We start from the raw sequence: 24,725 nt of genomic DNA on the forward strand, positions 1-24,725 counted from the left end.
ACCATGAGCTGGTGGGTGAGGGCATTTCTAACATGCGATGGACCAAAAACTGTAGTGAAAACTACAGTCATTCCAGTCGAATCCAGTCTTTTTGTTTTTTGTCAGTTAAACTTGAAAGTGCCTATTTATTAGAATCTTTAAAATCAAATTCTCAGGTCATACTCACTCATATTATATCAAGAGAAAGGATATTCCATCCACTGATTCTGACTTTCAAGCCACCTCTATAACGCCACGCTGCAAGTGTGGCTAAAAACAAAATTTAGATTAAGATTAAGATCCATTTATCCATTTATTTATTCCATCCACGCTGCAAGTGTGGCTAAAAACAAAATAAATGCCACTTTTGAAAATGATGGGCCAACTCTTACTAAATTCAGAATCTAATCAGATCCAATATAAGTGAAGGGGTGCCAGAGTAGGTTAAATCCTCAGCTGCTTGACTCTGTACGGTTGTGGGCGTTGGACGGTCTTTATGATTCAGCCAAGTTGAAAGAGTGAACTGTGAACCGCGTAGGAAGAGCAAATCAGAAAAGCTGTTCTGTAGCTGTTGGATGACTGAGGACTCTGTGAACGAATAAAGTGAAATCATAAAAGGGCCGTTTGAAGGCCGAGCGATCTGTGGGACCTCTTTCTTTCTTTGCCCCCAGTCGCCTTTTCCCCTAATTTCAATAGCAAAAAAAACACTGCTCTCCTACGAACTTCCAAAATGTCGGGGGAAAGCTGCCTGATAATTGGTCCTCATTATGACATTGCATAATCTTCAGAGGAAGTGTAAAAGATTGACAACAGATGTATGATTTCCTACTATGAACATGCATATGTAGCACATGTGGAGAGGGCAGAGACAGAGATGGAGAGAGAGAATAAGAATGAGAGGTCCCAGATGGTGGCCAATTATGTGATGCTGGGAGTTAAAGTGAGAACAAAGGAGCTCATCACAGCGTGACCAACCAAACACTCTCCAGAGAGACACTCCACGCACTTACCACCGTCCCTTTGTCTCGTGGAAGAGTCAGGGTTCAGAGATAATTGGAAACAGTCCAAAGGAGGGGGGGCTCAGCTAATACATGTGTCATATTTGAACACAGAGCTCATCAAGTGCATGCTCAGATAATACTGTGAGAGGGATCAAACCTCTTTGTCCAATTATAAGAGCTTTAGTTTTCCGTTTAGACCAATGAGGATCAGCGCACTGGGTTGTTTTTAAAATGTCCCACTTACTCTCTTAGGATTCAGCTGCTTAGTGGAGCTGGAGGCTCAGAGCTGATAACACAGAGGCTCTGCAGTTGGAGAAGGTAGAAGAGGCCATTACTAAGACAAGTAGACTGCAGAGCTCACCGAAGGATTGTGTAGGTCACACTCAGCTGAAAAATCCCTGTGTGGTCGATGGAGGAATGTTCTGCCTGGAGATGCCCACTCGGTTTCTGAGCTCTCCTCTTTGGTCTATTATAGGTGTGTCTATTGTTGGCTATTTTAGTTTGTATTGGATTTTGTATTGTTTTGAATCAACCATCTAGAATGACACTCAAAAGGTCCAACAATCTCCTCATGGAAGCACATTTTGATTCACTAGATCCACTTCATCAAATTCATAGATATCAGTGGCCTTGAAATTACGGGGGGGGGGGGGGTTTCCATCAAGATCCAGGAATTATTCTCTGAGAAATCAACACACATTTCAAATGAAGCCCTATGTCACTATGATGAAGATCCAGAACCATATCAAAATCTCTTATTTTTTCAGAAATTAGCAAACTATTTAAAGGAGTAGAGTTTGACATCTTGGGAAATGCCCTTGTTTTTCTTCTTTGTGAGATTTAAATGAGAAGATCATAAAGACAGGACATGGTGGTAAGCTGCTAGTCTTGACATATCTCTTTAGCAGCACCTTTAAAACTCACACAATTACAATCTGTCCAAAAATGGTCAACCGGCTGCAGGCTGTAGCTTTTAATTTACCAGACAAACATGAGTGTGGTATATAATATATGTCCTAAAGCTCTCTACCCAACTATTAAGTGTTTAGCTGCAGTATATTTCCCAAATAGGCTGATTTAAAGAAGCGCCACCTCTCTCCGTCTCACTTTCCTCCTTCGTCCTTGGATGACAGAGGGTGGAACATCTCCTCAGAGACAGGCCTGCCTCTCTATCTTCTTTTCTTTCTTAATCAGATTTCACATCACTGCCAGAACTGAGGCTGTGACCACCAGATGCAACTCTGTCTTTTTTTATCCCCTAGAACCCAGCGAGACCAGGACACTTTCTCCCTCATCCTTTCCCTCTTGCTGTTGTTGGCAGCCTCCTGGCCATTATTAAAATAAATGGGCCTGAGCAACACGCTGTGTCCCAGCGTGGAGAGCTCTGGCTTTCAAGTGTCCAGTCTGGGGACCAGAGTCGTTTGTGCATCGGTGAGATGTGATGGATATCCATCTGTTGCTGACGTTCGCTCCGGGCCGCTTTAGTTTTGATCCCCTCATTACCCCGGGGAAGCTAGTGCTCAAGGTCGTACAGTTATGAAGCCGTAGCATTTACTCATATGCCACTTTGTTAAAATGCTCCTCTGAGCTGTTTGTTTAGACGTGGTGATTGTGCAGGAACGTCGATGCTTTCCACATGGCCCGAGCTGGGGTCTGAGATTGCGCAAATATTCTCCCGCTGTGGTTCTGCACCTCATTATGCAGGATGGTTGATGAGCAGTGCAGCCTGTATGAGCTTTTCTCTCAAAGGACTTAGAGATATTGTGGAGAGGACAGTGGGGCAGCGGTCTGCATCAGGAATACTTGGAATTCTAATTTTTGGCAGAACCCTTTCTTGTTTAATGTTGTATTGCTGAGGCATGAATCGAAAGCACATGCAGGAATTTCTCAACTTTCCGATTTTTTCGGTATATATTTACTGACCTCCTCAGGGATATTCTCGTTCTTTAACCCTTCTAGGTTCAATACCTCAGCCTCTGCGAGGCCTGATGTGTTGAAGGTTGACCTCTCGGTTCTGCACTGTTTCCAACTACATCCTATATACTGTTTAGCATTCACTCTAAATGTTTCTCCAGAGCAGTCTTTTTTTATCTAAATGTTTCTCCATAAGTCTTGGATTACTGACATCCTGGTTTTCTGTTCTGCGACCTCTAGAGGAGCTTTGTGAAACACGCACAATCCAACGACAACTTTTAGTGTCAGCAGCAGCGGTTCAGATCTAATGATGTTTGGACAAAGTTCGGGGGCTTCTCCTAACAAGATGGGAGAAACAGCTGAAAAAGAGCTCACTACTGTGGGTCTGATTATCAGCCATAATATTGTAACCATCCAAGGTAGATTCACCACATGCAGAGATTGTGAGACAACGTTACAGGCTCCTGTATAAACCATGAATCCATATGATGTCCACTGCGTTTTAAGAAAATTGTGTTTTTATTTGCAATGTCAAGGAGAAATATTTCACTACCCACAATCCTCAAGTGCAATAGATTGAAGCTGATTAGAGCTTGCTTTTACCATAGAAATGTTTAACTGTGAAAATCCTGTTGGAGGGATCAGTGTACCATGATTTCCACGCCAGAGCACCACAGAAAATAACTACGGGGTTAGATTTCAAAAAGGAAACACATCGTTACAGGATAGTTTCTTCACTCTTTACATAATTATATACACAGTGTAAATCTGCCCTTTTGGACTTCCCCATACTTTTTTGCTCCAAATCAAATGTGTATGGGTCATGATTCATCTCGCAGCTGGTCGGCCTGATCCCAGGCTTTAAACTCTGTAAAGCATCAATGGAGAAAATGTTTGAGAAATTTACTTCTGGAATCGAGCCATTGTTAAAGTGGGCGCACACTGTTACACTCCCTTTGCGATGTCTGTTTAATTGTGTTTTGACATCCCTCTTGAACATTCACATAATTTTTGAAAGATGAGCCTCAACACTGGTGTGTGTTTGTGTGTGTGTTTGCTCCTTCCTAGGGAGCTCCTTGTCCTTGAACCCTCAGTTTTTGTTGAAGTATCTAGATCCTGTATCTGTGTGAAAGCCTCAATAAGCTGTCAGATCATACTCTATATGCTCCGCTTTGCCCTGAGAGCCCCAATAGCTCTCCACACTGCCCCTGTCACTAACAGCACTCTGCTGAATAAGGTGTTCAATGATCCTGGTACACAAGCTTGTTTTTAAGGGAAGTGTTTGTAATTAAAAGTTTCTGGGCTCGTCGGTTTCCCAAATCTCCAGATAATACAGTTCCTCCACACCACATGAGAGTGAAACAGTAGCTGACTCTGAATCAGTAGCTTGAGGTACTGCAGCTGTTATTTTTGGGGTTGCTGCGTGCAGGTTTTGTGCTGCAGAGGCATCTGCTCGGCTCCTTTAGAGATCCACGGGCGAGTTGAGAGAGAAAAGCTCCCAACCACAAACATGCATACTGAATTTGCCTTCGAGACAGTGAGAAAGAGTGGACTGCAGGTTGAGGAGAATGGCTTATTAATAGTGCTCCTCTTCTTCTCAGGCTTGTAGGGAGATATTGCAAGGTCCCTAAAAAAGAGGTAGCCAGTAGCCTTTAACCCAAACTGTAAGCAAGAGCCTGACGTACATTGGCAGAGATGAGGTCCAGATTTCTACCAAACCAAAACAGAACAGTGGGTCAAAAGCAAATAAACAAACATCAAGTGAGGGCATGTATTTAGATTTATGTTGTAGATTTGAGATGAGACTTTTAAGGTTTTAAAGCTCAAGGTTTTTTCTGGTAAAAAGCTGTATATCTGTTATGGTACTGTTAAAGATAGCCTATTATAAGTCATTATTACTCATAAGGTATTTGACTCAGTAGATTCAGGTCATGGCTCAACCCTCTGTGCTTTTTTGTTTGTTTTCCCTTCAGCAAGTCCTGCTGACCTTTCCCTTTTCCTTCCTCTCCTCTTACTCGGTATGAATTCTCAGTGTTTAATGTGAATGTAGAAGAAACTGACTGATCACGATTAACATTTCAGCCTCATGTACAGGATCTACATTCAGCTTCTTTTAAAGGATCGGGCTTTTGAAACCTCATGGTGATTTAGAAGTTGTTGTTGAGTCTATTACATCCCGTGACATTTTGCTTTTCCTACGGCGGGACCGTGAGCACTGCCCCTTGTTTGATCCTGTTTTATGACTTCCTGTCCCAGGGCGAGGGAGGGAGACTGCCCGTTTCCTGTTTGGACTGTACCGACTTTGTGAACCCTGGCTGGTGTACTTATCACTCAAGCTGTCATCTAATAATGTATTTTTAGGGATGCACGATAGGATTTTGTTCAACCAATTCTGATAACTGATAATGACCTGCTTATCATGGCAGTTATCCATACCAATAACCAGTAATCTCTTTTTTATATTTGAAAAGGATTTTCATATAACCTAATCACTGTTGTTTGTGAACCTGAGCATGCAGCACTGCCTTTAAGAGCCTCATCCAGCCACTGAGCCGTCAAACTAAGTGTGTTCACTGGATTCACAGTCAGAGGCTTATATGTCCTTGGTGTAAACATTAAAGCTTATGTCACATACGTTGGTACATTGGCCTTTTCACTAGCAAAACCCAGATTGATTGCTTTAGCCTCTTCCTCGTCAGTAGCACACTTCTTGCACTTTTCAAATGCCTAAAGAATTCCAATCCTTGCTGAACATGAACGTTGTGAGCATGATAACTTTTTCCCTGCAGACTCCATCTCTGCTACCCACTGGTGTAGTAACATCATTGCAATTCTCTGCTCTATTTATCAACTTCAAAAAATATATATTATATATCCCTTTACTGGCCTATAATTTATCAGTCCCAATAATTATCGTGCATCCCTATATATATTTTATTTTCATTATGCAATATCAAAAAATGGCTTACAGCTTTCTTCCAGTTCAAAATTCAAGCTTCATTAAATCAGGTTGTGTGTCATTAATGTTTTTATAGTGTGATACCTCACTGATCATTCTCCAGTCCAGCTTCACACAAGTGTAGCTGACAGTTTGCCACCATGACAGGTGTTAATCTTCATTAATGAAGCAAAGCATTCCTCACTTGACATAAACACCTATGATGTAATGAGTTATTTAAACGTATAACGCTTCTACATTCTGTGAAACACTTGATAACAAAGCTCTTGTTATTGGCTTCTTGGATTTCTGACCCGAGACCCTCAGCCTCAGGCCCCCTTTTTTTTTGTCCTCTGATGATGTAATTGTTTTGATGTGGAGGAAATGTTTCTCAAGTCCCTCCAGACATCTCACATGGATGTTTTGAACTTGTCAGCTGTGTAAAAGATGAGATCACTGCCAGTGCGGTTATCTGGTGTCTACAGCCTCATCAAACCCAGTGTGGGTGCTGCAGAGCACGGCTGACACTGTGTCTAACATGTCAGGGATCAAAGAAGCATTTCAACCTGATCTACTGCACCTCTTCACACATCACAAAAGGTTGTTAGGGAAAGTTTAATCTGTGCTTATGGTCCATTCAAGTGGAGGCGGAATAATTGGAAAAATGTGTTCCTGAATGGAAAAATTCACATGAACGCCACGTCAAGTCAGAGCAACATGAATGAAATTTATTGCACAAGTTGCCAAACTGCCGACATCACCTATAAACTAATGATCCATAATATTACAATCAGCTCTAAAATTGTGTTTCTAATGTGAATTTGTCAAATTTTATATTTTTGTCACGTGCAAACTGCATGTCCATCACTTTATAGCCAAATCAGATGATTGTGTGATTGACATTCATACGTTTTAAATATTCTATATGCATGTCACACCTGAATCTTTTTCCTTTGCTCTTTGTTATTATACTACTATTGGAGAGAGGTGTCAGGGTGTTGTTTAAAAGTTATAACACACAAATGCAACTCCATTCCAACTTCAAAGCACATGAACACACCGAAGTAGGAACAACGATGTCACAATTGGAACATCCAAGGATCACGTAAATGCACAAGATATTCAATCCTTGAATTTTGAACTTGCTTTGTAGTTACAAAAACACAGCAACAGTGTTTCTGTCAAAGGCAGCAACTCACACTTTCTTGAAACTTCTTGAAAGTTCTCGGTTGTTATAATGCAAAACTTTATTAAGGCACAATTAAAAAGTTTGCCATCGTAAAATATTCCACCATAAAGTGAACTACAAAAGTGCAGCAGTTTGAACAACCTTGGAGAACAACACGGTTCTCTCCGGCTCTTGGTGCCTCTCAGATGACGACTCCCCTCTGTGTGTTGCCTCGCTTGAAGCAGCCTGTTGCATAACTGGCATTTTGTTTCTGAATTCATCTGAGAAGTCTTTTTTCAAAAGCGTCCCTTTGCAGAGGCATTAAATGTGGTGATCCGGCGGGGGCGCACCGGCTCGGAGTGTGTACCTGTTCCCTGTTCTGCACCTGGCTTCAAAGAGCTGAGTGGGAGTTTATGAGGGAGGACACCTGTAATGTCTATCTCACAGTCACAAATTCGAGTTTTATTATGTGTGTTGTACAATAGCCAGGAGAGGGATGTGTGCTCCTTTGGTGAGGTAGTGTTAGATTCAGGAGGAGTGTAGGAGTCGTTTGGGTTGTTAGCATCTCTGGTTACTGTCATGTTCCCCTCCCTCCACTGTGACCTGATAATGCTTCACTCAGCACACATGAGGAAGTGTCGTTCAGCTACAGTCAGCGAGACGCCACCGTGAGCCAGCCACACTAATCACTCCAACGCCTGCTCCGTATCGATCTGTAATGGGAAACACAAAGTAACACACCATAAGAAAACAAATGGTTTGAATACAAAGTGGAGGAAGTACATAAATGATCAAGTTAATAATATAATAGAGATAAAGAAAGATAATACCCTGGCATGGTAAAACTCTTCTTTAGTTCCTTATCCATCTTCTATACCTGTGAATTGGAAAGGGAAGCCAGGTCGAGTCTCAGAGCAGAGTGAAGGTGAAAGGAAAGAGGAGAGTAGAGTGGTACATCAGAGACGAGGCGTTTAGCTGCAGATCTTCCTCTTGAGCCTGAGATGGTTTGTCTGCACTGCTAACACTGTTACACAAAGACTGGTCAACATAACAACCCAGTGACCAGGGTTCATGTTTGGAGCCGAGGCCGCCGCAGTCTCCATTGACCGAGGAATTGATTTTCCACTTGCACATTGACTCATCTTGTTCACCTGCTAATGAGGTTTTGACCTGACACAGATTTTTTTTTTTACTCATTATTGGTGACGGAGGGGAGGATCTTGAAGGGTGTGGCGGCTGCTGTGAATTAGTTAGAGAAATAGCTGACCAGGTCGTCCTGGAAAAAATGAAATGTCGAGCTCTTATCTCCAGCAAGGAGGTGTTCCCTCTGGATGTATTATCACAAAGAGGTTTTCGCCAATGTCCAAGGGAGCTCTTGATGGTAGAAAAACGGGAACATTGAGAGACCTGATATGTTTTCGTTTTTTCAATATGATGCGGTTTGATTGAATTTAAGGGGACTGTGGGCTCCACCGATGCTGATACTCTAACTGATACGGACACAAACAGCTTTTGTGGATAGAGATGTTTTAGTTTGAAAATGGAAGTTTCAAACTAAAACATAGTAGTATTGATGTAGCCTTATCTGACCCTGTGGCCGTTTGAATCTCGAGGTGTACCTGTGTAAAACGTGGTCTTATCCAAGCCTCTAGTCCTAACTTCTAAATACTCTAATTTGATTCCCCCCTGCCCATTTTCCCTGAACCTCCAGTGGTGTAATACTTTCTTATCTCATTTCATGTCATCGACGACCGTCCTGTCACACCTCCTCCTCCTCTCTGTTATAGTCCCGTGTCCCTCCTCTCTATCCGTGTAATCTTCCAGGTGGCTGCGTCCAGTCAGCCACGGGTTCACACTTCAGAGTGAATTATTCAAGCAGGTCAGCGGTGTTGTCGTCCTGTGAGGCTGCAACTCTCTTCATCACTGGAACTGGGTCACACCGTTCGCTTCAGATGTAACACAGCCGTGTCCTAGTCAAGCAGAGACCTCCACTTCAGTGTGCTGGGTTCACAGCCACATCCCTGGAGGACAGGGTGGTGTGTATTTGCAGAAATCACAGCCGACTCTAGTTCACAGCAAAGAACTTGTCACCTCTCAGGTTTTATTTCATTTTTCGTACAGTTTTTTTTTTTCTTCTATTTAAAGCAAAACCCAAGTTGAATGTTGGCTGAGGATGTAGCTGCAGTGTTTGCTGGGGATGGGTGGATCAGATGTAATTGAAGAAAGTTCAGTGTTGTTGAGCTGTAGTTATCCCCACAGAGAAGCTTCTGGTGTGTATTCAACAAATACACTTGGAGCCGAGGGACGACGCATTTGAATTTTCGTGTCGACTCTGCATCTTATGTTTTGCCTTTTAGGCTTTTTTTTTTTAGCTGCAACTGTGTCACATTCAGACATTAACTCTGCTACTTTTCAGATATCAGGCTGACTTGGTTCAGTTTGACATTATTAGGGCTAACTTCGATTTATATAGATACAGAGAAATCAAAAGTGTCGTTAATCTTTGTGGGTAGCCATCCGAGTGATTTGAATATTAATCAAATCATAATGAGGAATTAAATTAGACAGGATAAATCACAAGTGAGCACCAGCAGTTAAAGCAAATTAATTGAAAGTACAAAGATGTAATAAACATGTTGTATGCAGAGTATGACCTGGATATCTGGATGGATGCTGGATGGATGCTGCATGCTGAGGTGCAGCACCTGCAGTGTTGCTGCTTCACCATTTGCTCTTGCATCACTCTGCTTGTCAACTGCTTTGTGAGCTTTGCTTGCTCATGCTCAGTTTATCCTCTCTTACCTCTCTGCTCTGTCCTTTTCTGCCTCCAGTTTGTTCCATTTAGACTCAAAAATACTCCTCATTAAAAAACGCCACTTTAAAAGGCTTTTCTACTGAGTTGTTACTAGATTTACATGGAAGTGAAATGTTAAGGCTTTAAATATCAGACTGTTCATTGCTTTTCATCCTTTTTCATTCATCCCAAATGCTTTGTTTTTCCGCCCACTCTCCATCATAGAGAAGATGCAAACATGGATCCCCATTTCATCCTAACCACACCCAAAAACATAATGATAATGTAACCTCCTCTCAGCTCTTCCTCTTGTTTTACCCCCTAACTCTCCATCACCACCTTTTGTTCTGAAGTGCTTAATAAGTGATGGAGCGCTTAATCGAAGGAAGCCCCCCCCCCCCATTGGCTCAGATGAAAGAGAAGCAGGAATAATCTGCGGAGCACCCTGAGGCTGTGATTTCCCACCCTGCCAAACCCCCCTCCCACCTCTGCACTCCCATTTTACCACTCACACTGTACCCTGAAGGACCCTCACACACACACACACACACACGCATGCACACACACACACACACACACACACACACACACGCATGCACACACACCCCTCCTTCTTTACACTGTTTCCCCTTCCTATGTCTTGCTTTCGAGAAGCCGGCTGCAAAGATCAAAGTGGGAGACTGGGTCATCCCTTAAACATTCTTATAGAGACCCTTCATATTTTAATCTGATTGAATTACACGTCCACAACATGGCTTGCGGCCATCAGTGTCACTGAGTCAATCATGTCACTCACTCACAGGCCCCAGAAAGCGCACATGATGAAAATGCAGCACTTTGGGGTTTTTGATGAGTAAGTTAGATAAGCTCGATGCCGCTTCCCTTTTAGGCATTTCCTTTATTGATACGCATGTCACAAACGATCACCTCTTTGCTCACAAAGGAATAACAGTGGGAACAGTACAGAGGTGAGGACAGGAATTTAAATGTGTGGGATTGTGCAGCATGAGTCGGAGCTGCAGTCCAAAGCCGGGGAATCAAACTGTGGACCCTGCTTCTGCCTTAACAGCAAACTGCTTTCAACATGAGAGTCAAAATATATATAGAGCAACATTAAGCAGTGCATTGTGGACATCATGCTTGCTCTTTCAATGTCTTCTAGCTGTGTACGTTTTTAGTTAAATGTCCCAAATATTCAGTTTTAAAAGAACAGTTTGAAGTTTTTGTGAAATATGTTTATTATCTTATGTCAGTATTTTATAGTACTGTATCTAGCAATGTTTATTCATTTGCTGAAAGTTTCATGAGATGAGATGATCAATACCCATCTCATGTCCATAGCTTAGTTTAGCATAGACTGGAATCAGGAGAGCATATACCTCTGCCAAGGCCCAACAGTCCCCTTATGAAACCACATTTAAATTCACTAGATCCCGAATTTTATTTTGGATCTGCACCAAAGTCCACAGATTTTCTTTTCTTTCATCAAGCTCAATGAATAATAACATGGGAAAACAGTGTAAACATTGATGCCCTATCTCACAAAGTCAGCACCAGGTCAGCACCAAAATTTAAAGGATTCTTCTCAAGTGCATAGTGCATCCTTTCACCAAGTTTCGTGGTAATCTATCCCAACGTTTTTTGCATAATCCAACCCACAAACAAGCAGAGGTGAAAACATAACCTCATTTGCAAAAATAAATATCTACCAACCTCATCTCTAAAGCGCTTTAATTAACATGTTATATATAGATAGATAGTTATTTGTACACCAAAATGTAAATATGGAAAGTTATACATTTTCTACAAGGTTTGTCATGCTACAACGTTTTCTCTCAGGATACCTTGAGCCTCCACTTTTGAGGTTTAGAGGTGCAGGTCAACCTCAAACCTCAAAAAGAAGCCAGTAAGTTTATTCTCAAAATATACAAAATATTCCTTAAACCATTGGAATATACCACCATCCATACATATTGTGCAGGTCAGGCAGGACAGAACCTACAGACTCCACAGTGAGAGGCCCCAGCTGGATTTGAGCCTGGAACAATCTCCCTGTGCGGAGAGACATGGTTCAGCTTCCTATTCCAAAATCTGGAGTTGCAGTTACAGGATCTCGTTCATGTCAGATATTCCAGCTATGTCATTTATGGCGAAGTTACATCACACACTTGGTTTGTTTCGTGCACAGAGGGAATAAAGTGAAGGTCGGCTACAAAACATTTACAGGCAGATGGTTTCAGCAGCTGTAGAAGGCTCACATGATGTGAATTGTAAAGTAAAAAGGGGCTTGTTGCGTGGCAAACACCTGACTGTCAACTGAATTCATTACATGAGCGCCAGGACCATCCCACGTTCAATAACCAGGCATGGATTCCGGGCTGCTCCATATTCATGTCAGGGCGTCTTAGTCGTTAAATTGATCATTAATTTATCTCTGGCCTCTCGAAGGTCTCTGTGATTGGCAGGTTAGTGCTGAAGCCTGCAGGAGCCGAGGCCAGAGAATCGCAGAATCAACAGAATCACGCTGCTTTTCAGGGAGCGGCCGCGCTCTCTCTCTCCCCCCTCATGGAGTTTGGAGTAGAAACCAGGACCTCGTTCAGCTCTCCCTTCCCCCTTCAGTCTGGTCATATGGAGCAGCTTTACGAGTGGCTGTGCCACCCAGCCCATCTATAATTAAGAGCCAGGACTGGTCCTGATGTCAGAGCACAGGCACTCAGACCTGAGCCATCTGTTCTCTCACCTTTTTGTGATTTATCTGCATATTAACATTAAATAATACCCCATTTTAAGATAAAAGATCATAAATTGACCTTCAATAACTTGGTGGTAAATAAGATGTTCTGTGGACCTCCTGTTGTCTTTGTAATGATGGAAGAAAACAGAATAATTAAAGTACTATCACCCAGCCTCTTTAACACAGCAGAAGGGAGTGCTTAGCCCCAAACCTGGTAGAAAAACATCGCAAGGATTTCCACTTTTACTAATTACTCTCCGCTCTTTCATGTAGATTCCCATTCCCACAAGAACTTAATCTTATCTCCCTGTTGAATGCCCTCCTCCTCCTCCCCGTCTTGCATCTTCCTCTTTTTTTGTATCATTCCCATGTCTCCCAGGCTCAAGGCCCCACACAGTTCATCCTCTCATACAGTTAATTTATCTCTATGGTATATTTTTATCTATGCCAGGGCCTTTTAGGAAATCAAGGGGCCATTATTCCACTTCTCTTACTCACAGTGAAACCACGGAGCTGAAATATTTTGCTACCGACAATATTTAGACAAACATTAGTGTGATGCATCACTCTCCTGTTCTTATTTTCCATTTCGATGTCACATATGGAGTAAATTTTGGTTCTGGTGAGCTGCGGCGGTCTCGCTAACTGCGTGGACTATTTTAATATGCGGAGCTGCGTGAAGTGAACCCGCAGTATTCTGGGTTAACATGTCTGCATGCACAGTCAATGTATGGGCATGGTGGTTTTTACACCATAAAAAAGTTATGAGCCAACACCATGGAGAGCAAAGCGCAAGATGTATGAATGTACAGTATGTGTTTGTGTTCCGTCGGGGGAGTGCATACGTGCGTGTGTGTTCGCTCCATGATTTTGTGGATGTGATTCGTTGTGAAGTCTCGGAGGCTGGTTGACCCGGTCATAGAGACGCCTGGGAGCTGCTGCTACTCTATAGGAATAACTGTGATCTGTGAAACTTGAGTTTTTAATGAATTGAGTCTACCTGGATGACCACGGGTGATCAATTTCATTATTGTGATTTTATTATATATGAAGAAAAACAGTCATAGGAAGTGTCACGGGAAATAAAGGGGTCAGAGAAGACAATAACATGACACACTCTTGGAATGTGAGGGAAACATAACCCGTCTGTTATGCGTTTCTGTTTCGGGAGCTGCTCCTCTGTCACTATCCTTAGACTTTGAGGCTTTTCTTGACGGTTAAAGATAAAACCAGCAGCTGAAAACATTTGAATGCAGCTACAGAGCAATGTTAAAATTAGGGCCCTGCATGACTGAACAGAGGGGAGAGGCATCAGTCACAATGTGAGCAATGTAATGTGTGATGAGCAGCAACCACTGTGGTCACAAGTGAACGTTATGATTTATTGGCTTACACTAAGACATGGAGTAAGTGTAGGATTCAAACAGAAGATTCATACATCCACTTTCAGTTACACAGCAACACTGATGTGGATTTTCGAGAATAATTCTGGATCTTGATGGAAAAAATATGGCGTTTTAAGCGCAGACCCAAATAAACATCCAGATCTCCTGAATTTAAATGTGTGGAGAGTTGTCGGAGGTATCCGCTCTACTGAGTGCCATTCTAGTTACTTATCAGTTGTCATTTTTTAGTTCTAACACAAAGAATGTTTTTTTTCTTCTCTCAACAGTTACATAGCTTCACTTTAAAGTCTTGAGAGTTGGCTCTACCAATTCTCAAGACTATTAGCCAATTTACAATCAGCCTACCCTCAAAAAGTTGCAATTTACATCTTCATTTTGTGAATTAAATACTCTGTTCTTTGAGCGTCAATTAGACAAAATAAAGAAATTAGTCACATCCCCTCAGGGTTTTAAATCTTACTAGAACTATGTCATTACTACGAAGTCAAAGATGCACTAATCTGATGTGCAGGATCATTACCGGTGCTGATCCTCAACCTCATTAATCGTTTTGACTGATCCACATCGAACTCAGATCCTCCTCTTTGTGAAGTTCAGTGTTTCTGCTGTCAGTTTTTGGGACTTAAGATTTGGTGCCACATAAATCCACACAGCGAGTTATAGAGTTTTTGAATTTGGGGGAAAAATAGAGCAGAGGTCTCAGACTTACATATGCACTGAGTTTGGGTTATGGGGGAGAAAAATGTGGATTAGTGCATCTCCATCAAACATACATTGACTGATTCAGGTCAATTCCAGGCAATGATGATGACTATGATTTACTTTTTCATTTTCCTGCCTTTGTTCGTCTCTTTGATGGATGCTGTGGTAACAGACCTGTCTTACATCAAGACTGACTGAAGCACATAACTCTGAACATACACACAGTCAAAGCACTCGTCTATTTCTGTGTGCCCCTTCTCTCTCATCTTACCCAAAAATATCTCCCATCTCCCTGTGGGTTTTTCTTTTTCTTTTTCTTCCCCCCAATTTTCAAAACATGGTTTTCCCAGACATTCTTTCCACGATGTGACGCATGCAGTGCTCATATCTCATAGTTACGAAGCCTGGCAGTTAAAAATACTCTGTGGCGAGGGTTGGCTGAGGTCTCCTCCATATCAGCCCACCCCACCCACCCCTGGTCGGCTACGCTGTCGCCCACTAAAAGTCAGACATACAGGCTGTCCTGTTTGATGCTTGATCGTCGCCACACAACACACACTAACCCACATGTTTTTAGACTGTGGTAGTCTGCTGCTATCTGAGACGTCTCATGATGACATGATCAGTTTGTTTTGTTAAGCTCAGAGCTGACACCAAATTAACAACAGTGCAGTGCCAGTTGTAAACTTGCCTGTTTCTCTTGGCTTGTGTTAATGGTCAGATGCTACCTCAGAATTACTCCTTGGCATTAGTGAGTCCTCCTCAAACAGTTTGTGTCCAAAGCTTTTTATAAACAGAAGGTTTGTGGTCATCCTACCTGGTACATCTGCAGATCGACACAGAGTTCAGACCCAAGTTTTCAAAATATAAGCTCTGTCATTCAGCTCAGTATATACGAATAATATTGCATTGAACTTGCTAAAGAGATAGTGATTTTTCAAATTTTGCTACCATTACGAGGTTCAGTACCCGTGTATCAGGCTGATATGGTGAAATGAAAACAATAAAATTATCAAAATAATCTGGATAATCTGGCGTTGATTTAAACCTGCGGTTTGACCCAGTTACCAAACATTGCTGTTGTTTATCCGAGAAGAAGACGTGTTAAAAAATATATTGTGCCCCTAAATCGTACCAAATACAACACAGCACCTCTCGCACCCTAAACAAATGCACCTGCCAAGCTGGAAGCCAATCAAATTAATCTTAATATCAATCATTTAAGGCTCTTGATGTTGAAAAATGTTTCCTCAGAATCTGATTTTTTTTTTTTACATTTCTGGGGAACATGCTCCTCTCCTTATCTGAACCCTTCATGAATCACTGTACCAGGCATCGGTCTACCTGCCTGCACACAGCAGCTCTGAATCATAACAACCATTCAGCCCCGCAGATAGTTCGTCTTACTGCTCTTTAAAATGCAGCCTCGTGTCTATAACCTTTCCCCAGCAGATTGTTTCCCCCTCTCCTCTAATTCAAATGAGATGGGACAAGGTGGATGGAGATGGAGTTTGACAGGCACACACGCCGGCTGCCCCTTCCTCCGATCGATCCAATTTTTTACGGAGGAATACGCCGCTTTAAGAGCAGCCGGCTCTGGCTGTCCTGTTTAATAAAGATGGTGATTCGCTCTGCGCGTCTCCCAGGAGGTGCGAGCGCCTCTGCGGTGTGGGTGTCTTTGAGTGACTTTCCAATGTCAACAGACGGGGGTTAGGCATTGTAGTGGAAGAATGCACGCACATTAACGCTGAGTGGAAAATGGAAATGGTGGACCTGAAGAAGAGGATTGTGGTGAGAGAGAAAAACAACACAGACAGGAGGAAGGAGAGGGTGGAAAGAAAAGGAAAAAATGTGGCCACTGTCACATCTACGTGGGACATGACTATGTGGAACCTTTTTAAAGCTTATTCGGTTTTTTTTATCCATTAGAACATTTATCTGCTGTTCATATTTCTCAATCAATACCTCCCTACTTTATAGTTTCACACCTTCAATGCCTCTTTCCTCTTTATCACGTTCCTCCCTCCACTCTCTGGGAAAGGTTGACGAGGGGTCAAAGCACTGAAGAAGAAGCAGTCGTCCTTCTTTCATCCCTCCTTCACTCTCCATCTCTCTGCCCCACTCGCCTTCCTCATTGACTGTCTATTACTCCTACCATCCCTCCCTCCTCTCTTTTGGAGGTGTGTCCATCAACATCTGGAGGAGTGGGGGCTGCTCAGTGACAACGGGACCTCATTCACTCCCCTGAGCTCCCTCCCTCCCTCCTCTCTCTCTTTCTCTCTCTCTCTCTCTCTGCTTCGCTCCAGTGCTCTGTATCTGTGTTTGCCGTTGTGGAACTCAGATTTGCCCAGTGAGGAGATGTTGGCTGCTGACCGTGGAGTGAGCTCACAGATAGGGAGAAACCGATGTGGAATTAATATCAGGCTTATCAAGGAAACCATGGCAGCATCTTGTCCTCCTTCCTTCCATCACTCTATCCTCTTCTGAAGCGAGTGATCATCTCTTGGAGCCTTTTTTGTTGTTGTTTTTGGTGAATTCCCGGAGTGTCTCTTCACCAGCATCACCTGGTCAGCTGATCTGTGAGAGGTTAGCGTGGGGATCCAGCCAACTTCCTCCACCTGTGTTTTGGTGGGAGGGGGGAACCCAAGAGGCGTTGGGATGACGGAGATCATGGTGTCGGATGTAAATTTGAACTCGGTGTGCGAGCGTCTGGAGCAGCACTGCTGCGTGGACCAGAACCAGCACAATCTGTCCAGCCAGCCGCAGACCCCCGTGCTCAAGAGGCACACCAACACCGGGGCCAAGCTATGGGGCCGCGTCCGCAGCAAGCTCCTCAGACAAAAGGTCTCTGGCTGACATATGCACACACACACACACACACACACATGTCACACACATACACACATGTCACACACATACACAAGCTGTGTTTCCTCTTCTCTTTTATCTCGCATTTGTTCTTTCCTATTCATCACTGTGTCACTTCCATATGTTTGCTATGTGTCTCTTTTATGTTCAGTCTGTTCCTCTCCATGTGTGCGCTCTCTCTCATCGTGTGTCTTTCTTTCAGTTGACTATTGTTCTTATTGCAGCGGCCTATTGACAGTCTCCACACGGCAAGTGATAGTGCGAAACTCTGAACCTGCAGTCACTCACATCCACTACAACACATGCTAAATACTATTTATATTCATTTCATTAAATTTACTATAAAATCTTTTATTTATGCCATTTGACTTAAATTAATCAGGGGAAAAAACGGTATATGTCTATCTGATATTAGAATTTGTAATGTATTTCATTTATAGCTTATTTCATCCAAAATTAAATACATAAATCTAAATGAGGTCAATGCTGTTGTTTGTTGCAGAACATCCTGATGTTAATGATTTGACAAATAACACCAGAGACTTATAAGGCCAATTATTCTTTGGATACTAGACTATAATTGAGAGAGGTGTAAAGAATTGTCATCACCGTTCGTGTTTGTGGAATAATAACTTCCTCCTCCCTATTGCCATTCCTGTCACTCTCCATCCACCCGTCTGTGTTTTTCTTCATCTAAAGCTACTAGTGAGGACTGCATGCGATTTCCAAATAAATGGTGAAGCTCGTAGTTCAGTATCAGCCCGACTCCCTCTACTGCCGAGTGGAGGTACTGTCTCCGTCTGGCAGAACTCATCCAATGCCCCTTTGGCATTTTAAGCTTAGAAATTTGTATCTGCATCCAATAATTAACTGTCACATCATCCGCAGAGCTTTTTCCCAGTATTTATCAAATAAGTTTCCCGACAGCATCTTGTTATTCAAAAACTCTTGGCAGTTCATTGTGTTTGCACGAATTTGCAAAAGATTAGATGGAAAGCAAACAATCGCCACATGTGCAGTTACTGGACTGAGGTTATTATTGTCGTTGGGTGAATATATTCAGGTTGAACTCTTTTGATGGATCAGTTACCCAAAGACGGGTACACACACATACACACACACACACACACACACACACTTGCACACATTTACACACAAACACAAGTTTGGTGCTGCATAGTTTAAATGCAGGTCTGGGATTGTGACTCATACATGGGTGGAGGAAAAAGGAACATTTTCTTTTTCTCCAGATGCTTTTTGTATGTGGAAAATGGAGAGGAAGCACGTGAGCCTGTTCTTGTTCTATGCATAACTCAGCACACGCAGCTAAAACTATGACTAATGTGTCCAGATATGAGCCCTGGATGAATTTCTCTTTTTTAGTTTTACTGCATGTTTGCACATTTTTTAGCAGTCCTCCTCATCTTCTTCACAAGTGCATCAGCAGCAGTTTGGGCTGTAGTATGAAGTGTTTCAGAAAAGTAATTCATGTCTAGGGTTAACTTGACCTTTCCTTCAGCGCTTTCCATTATTCAACAGGCAAGAGAAAGGCTAACCCCTGGTTATACTTTCTATGCCCAGACTTAAATGCATTGACCTGCAGGTCCTGTATTGATCATTCTTTCCCCTGTTCACAAATCCCCGTCTTAATGTCAAAGAATGTGTCTTTAAGACCATTTCTCTATTTCATTTTCATCTCAATATGGCAGCGTTATATTTAGTTTGACAGCATGTGATCCTGCCTTCCAGCCCATCACCCTGAGCAGAAATCCCCTCTCACCCAAATGCTCTGTTCATTCATTCATTTTGAATGAAGCGTTGCACGCCAGGTTTTATGAGTAAACTTGTGTTGCAGTCTTTTCCTTTTGATCCTATCAGCTTTCTTTCCCTGCACCTGCCCCCTTGCCAGGATTTCTTCCTCTACTCGATGGCTGTGAACGCAATGTTAAGTCATCTGAAACAGGAACATGTCAGGGGGCCTGAGTATTCAAAACTCATCTGCAAACTCCAAAATCCGAAAAAACATTATTTAAGTTAAAAAAAAAATTCCAATCTCCAATTTCCAACTTGATAAAATCTTGACTGTCCCTTTCTAAAACATGCAGCTGTCTACTCTGAGAATTATTTATGACAGATTCCCAAAGACCACAGGGGCTATTGCTTTTTCTGTTTGCGAGCCTCTGTGGTATGCATTATATTATTTGGAGGAACATTGATCTTAGCGGATGCATGGCGGTATGGAAGCACAGTGTCGTGATTGTCCTCAGCCTAAAGCGTCACCTTAATTAAGACACAGTCTAATGAGATGCTGGGCTGGCACGGAACTCTAATTGGCCTCTAACCAGACACTGTGTGTGCGTTTAGCGGTTTGTTGTGGGTCTAACTTCATGTTTGGCTGTTTTTGTGGCTGGTGACCTGCTTGCCAGGCACGTTTTTGTTTATATTTTCTTTGTAGACTTTTCAGCCAGCTTAGAGCAAAGAACAATGGAGCTGTCGTGCCGGCTTAGCAGTGGAAGAGATCCAACCATTATCATCCGCGCTCACTCTACCTCTCGCCCCCGCTGCATTTTAACCCACTTGTGAAATTATGCTCTCCCATTTGAGCATGTTGATTAGTGCAGAGGAGATATTAAGGTTTCATCCTGCCCGTGTGCCTTAAATGCCAGGCAGTCCCATTAAAGCCCTTTTATATAGGCCACATAAATCTCCGTCTGTCCCCACCGGAGGGCATAGCCTTTTACTGGCCCCAATCCATCCCCAGTGTGAGATATGCCATTGGTTAATGAGCTCCAGGAGAGAGAGCAGGTCACTAAAGCATTCTGAGGTTGGTGCCCACAATGACCCGCTCGGCTCATGTCCCACAGCCGGCCGTGTGCAGGTGGGCTTTAATCTCAGTGGGGTGACGACAAGGCATTCATCATCTAATTAAGCTGTGAGAGTTGGGTGATGGGAATTTCTGGTATGTTGTTAATGTCTGGGCCCAGTTAATAATGGAAAAGTTGTCATAGTTGTACAGGAAGATGATGAGTCAGTTACAGCTGTGGTGATGCTGGTTGGAGCTGCTGCTGCACCACTGCTGCTGCTAATAGAGACGCTCACCTGTGTATTAAAGGTTCAGTGAAGCTCGGCTCAGTATGCGAAGCCCTGAACTGGAGAATCAATTGTTGTCGATGTTGAACTCACCGATCGTCAACATCACTTACGTTGATGAGTCCTAAATGCTCCTGCTATTTTATTCATATTAGCATGTTTCCACCTTGCACCGAGTTGACATCGTACTTATTTGGCCCTTAACGATAAACATGCCAAGTGTGAAGCCATCAAGATGAATGATTCTCGAGATAAGTGTTTCACATACATACAGATGTGTGGCTATAATTAGTAGATGGATAGATAGTAGAGGGCCTTTAATAGGGTTGCAAATATAATGTTTCATACTTTTTGCAGAAAAACGTTAACCATCCGTTTTTACTGAAGCATGTGGGAATATAGTGTATTAGACAGGGACATTTTTTGCTTTAGAGCATCATTGAATACAGTAAGTGCATGTATTCAACTCAAATCCAGCGCATTAAAAGGCTTTTTTCCCCCTTTTCTATTCTTAAGTGTAGGATAACTCACAATTCCTTCCACATCAGTGCTCTTACTCACCAAGGCTGCAGGCAAGGCTGTGTTGCATAAGTGTACTATGAATCCTGTGTGTTACTGTTTACACGCCCTGCCAAACACACCGCCTGAGAGTTGAAAGGCTTATCGGCGAATCGCAGCTCTCTGCCGGCCCAGAACCCGAGCCGATTGGCCCGCGCACGGAAATCGGCGGACGAGGAAACATGGCAACTGAGTCACATAGGCCTCAAATGGCCACAGTGAAATCAGCAGCTGTTGAGTAAAGACGCCCTCACTGATGCAAACATAAACATTGTGCTTAAGTGGATCATGAGTCTAAAAATAGAGATGCGCTTGTATTCGAGGCAAGTTATACTGCAGTATAATGTAATAAAAACAACAATACAGGACTCATTCACTGCACAAACAATTCCTGTAATCCGGCTGGAGTTGAGGAGCCCTGCAGTTTGAGCAGCGTTCTAATTAAAGCACTAATAAAACGCTTTCTGCAGCTGAATGAATATTTAATCAGCCAGAGAGCAGCAGAGGAAAACTGCCATGAAGCACCAAGGACAAATTAAACAGAAATTCATTAATTTAACATATCAGAGGATCAAGTTGTGTTTTGAATATTGTCACCAGCATGTGGTAACTCTGCACAGCAGCAGTGGGCTAATTACGTGTGTGGGGATTTAATTATTAAAGGCTCTACACATCATTTCAGTTATTGTTTGGCATAATGTCTCCTGCTGCTTTAGAACATGCATACTAATTGTTTTTACATCTTCATAAACCAGCACTCATTTCTACTCTTCACATATTCACTTTTATCATTTACATTGACTTTGTTCTTTTTTTAAATATATATATATATTACCAAATTATACTGTGTCAATCCTTTCATAAATAACTTTTAAACTCCTTTTACAAGTTTTTCATTTTCCAGTAAAGAAAGCGTTTTCTAATGGATGATCATGCCACGGACCATGTTTCAGTATCAGAACTTATGCAGGGTTTATGCACTGGCTGCAGGAGCCTGCCTTTTTCTGGTCTCCTGCTGTAGCTTTGCATGTGAGGAAGCATGTCTCCAGTGTGATGTGGGGGGAATGTAAACAGTCACAGAGGGGTACAGACCTTTTGACTGTCCCTCTGCGTCAGTCTGTTGTTGCCGTCAGTCTCATGATGACCACAGCCGTGGGGCTCACATCTCACTGGAGAAGGAGGAGGTCAGTATCACCCGGTTCCCGTAGTGTAGTGGTTGTCACGTGAAAGGTCCTCAGGTCGAACCTGGTCCAGTACACTATTTATTGATCTATGATATAGTCCCTTAAAGATCCAGGGTAAGATGTAGGTGAAAGGAAGCAGAAATTCAACAAAAAAGAATCCTAGTGATGTTCTCACGAGTGAAATCACCTTAATTGTACCAATTGTTGTTTTCTTTACCCTAGAATGGGCCTCAGGTTCTCTTTCATGCTAGCAAGCGGAGGTGAAGTGATGGGTATTCAGCTGCAACATGAAACCTCTAGAAGTCACTATACTCGCATATATCAGTTTCCTATATATGACAAATTCATCAAGATCCGCCCCAGCTCACAATTTTAAAGAAAGGTTGTTGTTTTTTTTATAAACAAACAGGGTAAACTAACTTTAAGTGATTGTTCATCTGTAGCAAGTTCCCATCGCTGTATTTGCTATTTCCCTGCATTGGCTATATAAAAGAAAGAGCATGAGGTAAAAGAACAACCTGATCTTATATTTGTTTTGTGTGTGTGGAGCAGTCATGGCAGAGGACAGGCTAACAGCTGTCTGCTTCTGCTTTTGAAGTTGAGACTCTATTGGATATTTGTGCCTGTGCTCCACTTGATTGACAGACAGTCCAATCAGAGGCTGGAAAAGATACTGAAGTCAGCCATCCGTTTCTTTAGGTCCTACAAGTGGCTGCCACGTGCCGCCTGTCGCACTCATTTCAAATGCTTAAACACAGAGAGGAAGGATAGCATGATAATGTACAGAGTGTGTGTCTGTCTGTCATAGATTCACAAATGTATTTATTGTATTCTATAATAGGAAAAGGCTACAGCTGGGTGCCACCACTGGAATGCGTACAAATCCTTTTTATATGCGGCCCATGGCACAAATGAGTGAATGCAACAGTCGGCTACATTCAGAGTACGTTGGTATTAGCTCCAGGCTGCTGTCTGCTGTGTTCTCCCCTCAGTCGTGCCCCCTCGATACTTTTCACTACTGTCCTACAAAGAGAGCTTTGACACCACAGTGATGCCATCCTCATCTGAACCATATAAGCCCAAGGATGTTTCTAAAAAAAGTTAAAACACAAACACAAAACAGTTTCTGACTGGTATCTTTTTCTAGACTTCTGCATGAAAGCGCTTAGATGTTGAAGATGCACGTGCTGGAAATCTCCTTTCAGCATACAGGAACAGTTTTAAGTTTACTGCTCATCTGTCCAGACAGAGGTGAAGGGAGACTGTATTGAGGTTAATCAGTCATTGTGGACCAACTCTTTGGAATTCTTTACTTCAGGTCTGCTACAACACTTTCCTCTATTAAAACCAGCCATATTCTTGGCAATGTCTCCTTTTACCTCAAAAACAACATTAATTCAATGTACACTACCGTCATATTGAGATGAACCTAACCAGCTTTATCACTTCATTTTGTTTACTAGGCTGTGTTTAGATTGACTCTCCTCTAGAGCCACGCCTTTGTCTCTCGAGTCTTTCAGTTGCTTGCTGTTTCTTGTCACTCAACATAGTATATTAAGTAAAATATGTGGCTCTGAGTTTTTGCTTCCTGCAGGCCTCCTCAGCCAAGCTGTCTGCACTCATCCCTTTAAACCGGCACATTTCCCAGGAAAGGCAGAGGACGGGAAATGGGCCAAGATCCTCAGAATTTTTTAATAAAAGAAAAATATTTAGCCCAGTCGGGGATATAGTTTTGAGATGGGTCAGTGAGTGTAACCACTGCCTGTAAATGATGTTTTCACAACCATATGGGAGTACATTCATTTTTAATGAGTTTTTTGGTTTCGAGCTTAACAGAGGGTAGCAAAGAGGAAATAAGGGGAAGGAACAGTTGTAGTTTTTTCAGTTAGTCGACTTTGAGGGGCTGCGGGAGGCGTCAGCAGCGAGTCCTGGATCTTTGCCTGCCTCTCTTCTTGGCAGTTCTTGTGTAAGGACCAGATTGGGTTGATTACCTGTCCCTCGTGGTAAACCCAAACCCTGCTGGGAAAACGAGCTCTAACCATAATAGAAATGCGTGAAACCGATGCCAAATGGCCTTTTTAAGAGGTAATGAAATATGCCCAGTGAGAAGTTTTAATGGTTGCAGCCTAATGCTGACAATAAGAGAAGTGTGCTGCCCCTGTGCTCATCCAACAATCATTATTTTCTCGAGTTCAACGCCGTGGGGGGGTTGTAATGATATAACTGTGGAGTGCGGCTGCTCAAACAGCCCATAAAAAAGACATTAGCTGTTGTGGCCTCAGCTCAGTGGGCACAGACTCCACGAGATCCATCTATCACGTCTCAGAGGGAATCATGGGACTCGCGTACTAGACTTTGAGAATGTGTGCGGTGAAGTAAGCCAAGTGTC

General features: G+C 42.7%; 1 protein-coding gene across 4 annotated transcripts in view; it reads left to right on the forward strand.

The window, feature by feature from the left end:
* abr (ABR activator of RhoGEF and GTPase) overlaps window positions 1–24,725 on the forward strand; it is a 122,755-nt gene that overhangs the window by 90,140 nt on the left and 7,890 nt on the right. The window contains exon 1 of one of the 4 annotated variants that reach the window (XM_062406062.1): window positions 16,957–17,480. The exons of the other annotated variants lie outside the window; for them this stretch is intronic. Within the exon in view, the coding sequence (XP_062262046.1) occupies window positions 17,295–17,480 (186 nt within the window). The 5' untranslated portion in view covers window positions 16,957–17,294. Of the gene's footprint in view, window positions 1–16,956; window positions 17,481–24,725 lie in introns of those variants that run through there. 4 annotated transcript variants of the gene reach the window in all.

The sequence above is a fragment of the Platichthys flesus genome, chromosome 15 (assembly GCF_949316205.1).
Source record: "Platichthys flesus chromosome 15, fPlaFle2.1, whole genome shotgun sequence".
Classification (NCBI taxonomy): domain Eukaryota; kingdom Metazoa; phylum Chordata; class Actinopteri; order Pleuronectiformes; family Pleuronectidae; genus Platichthys; species Platichthys flesus.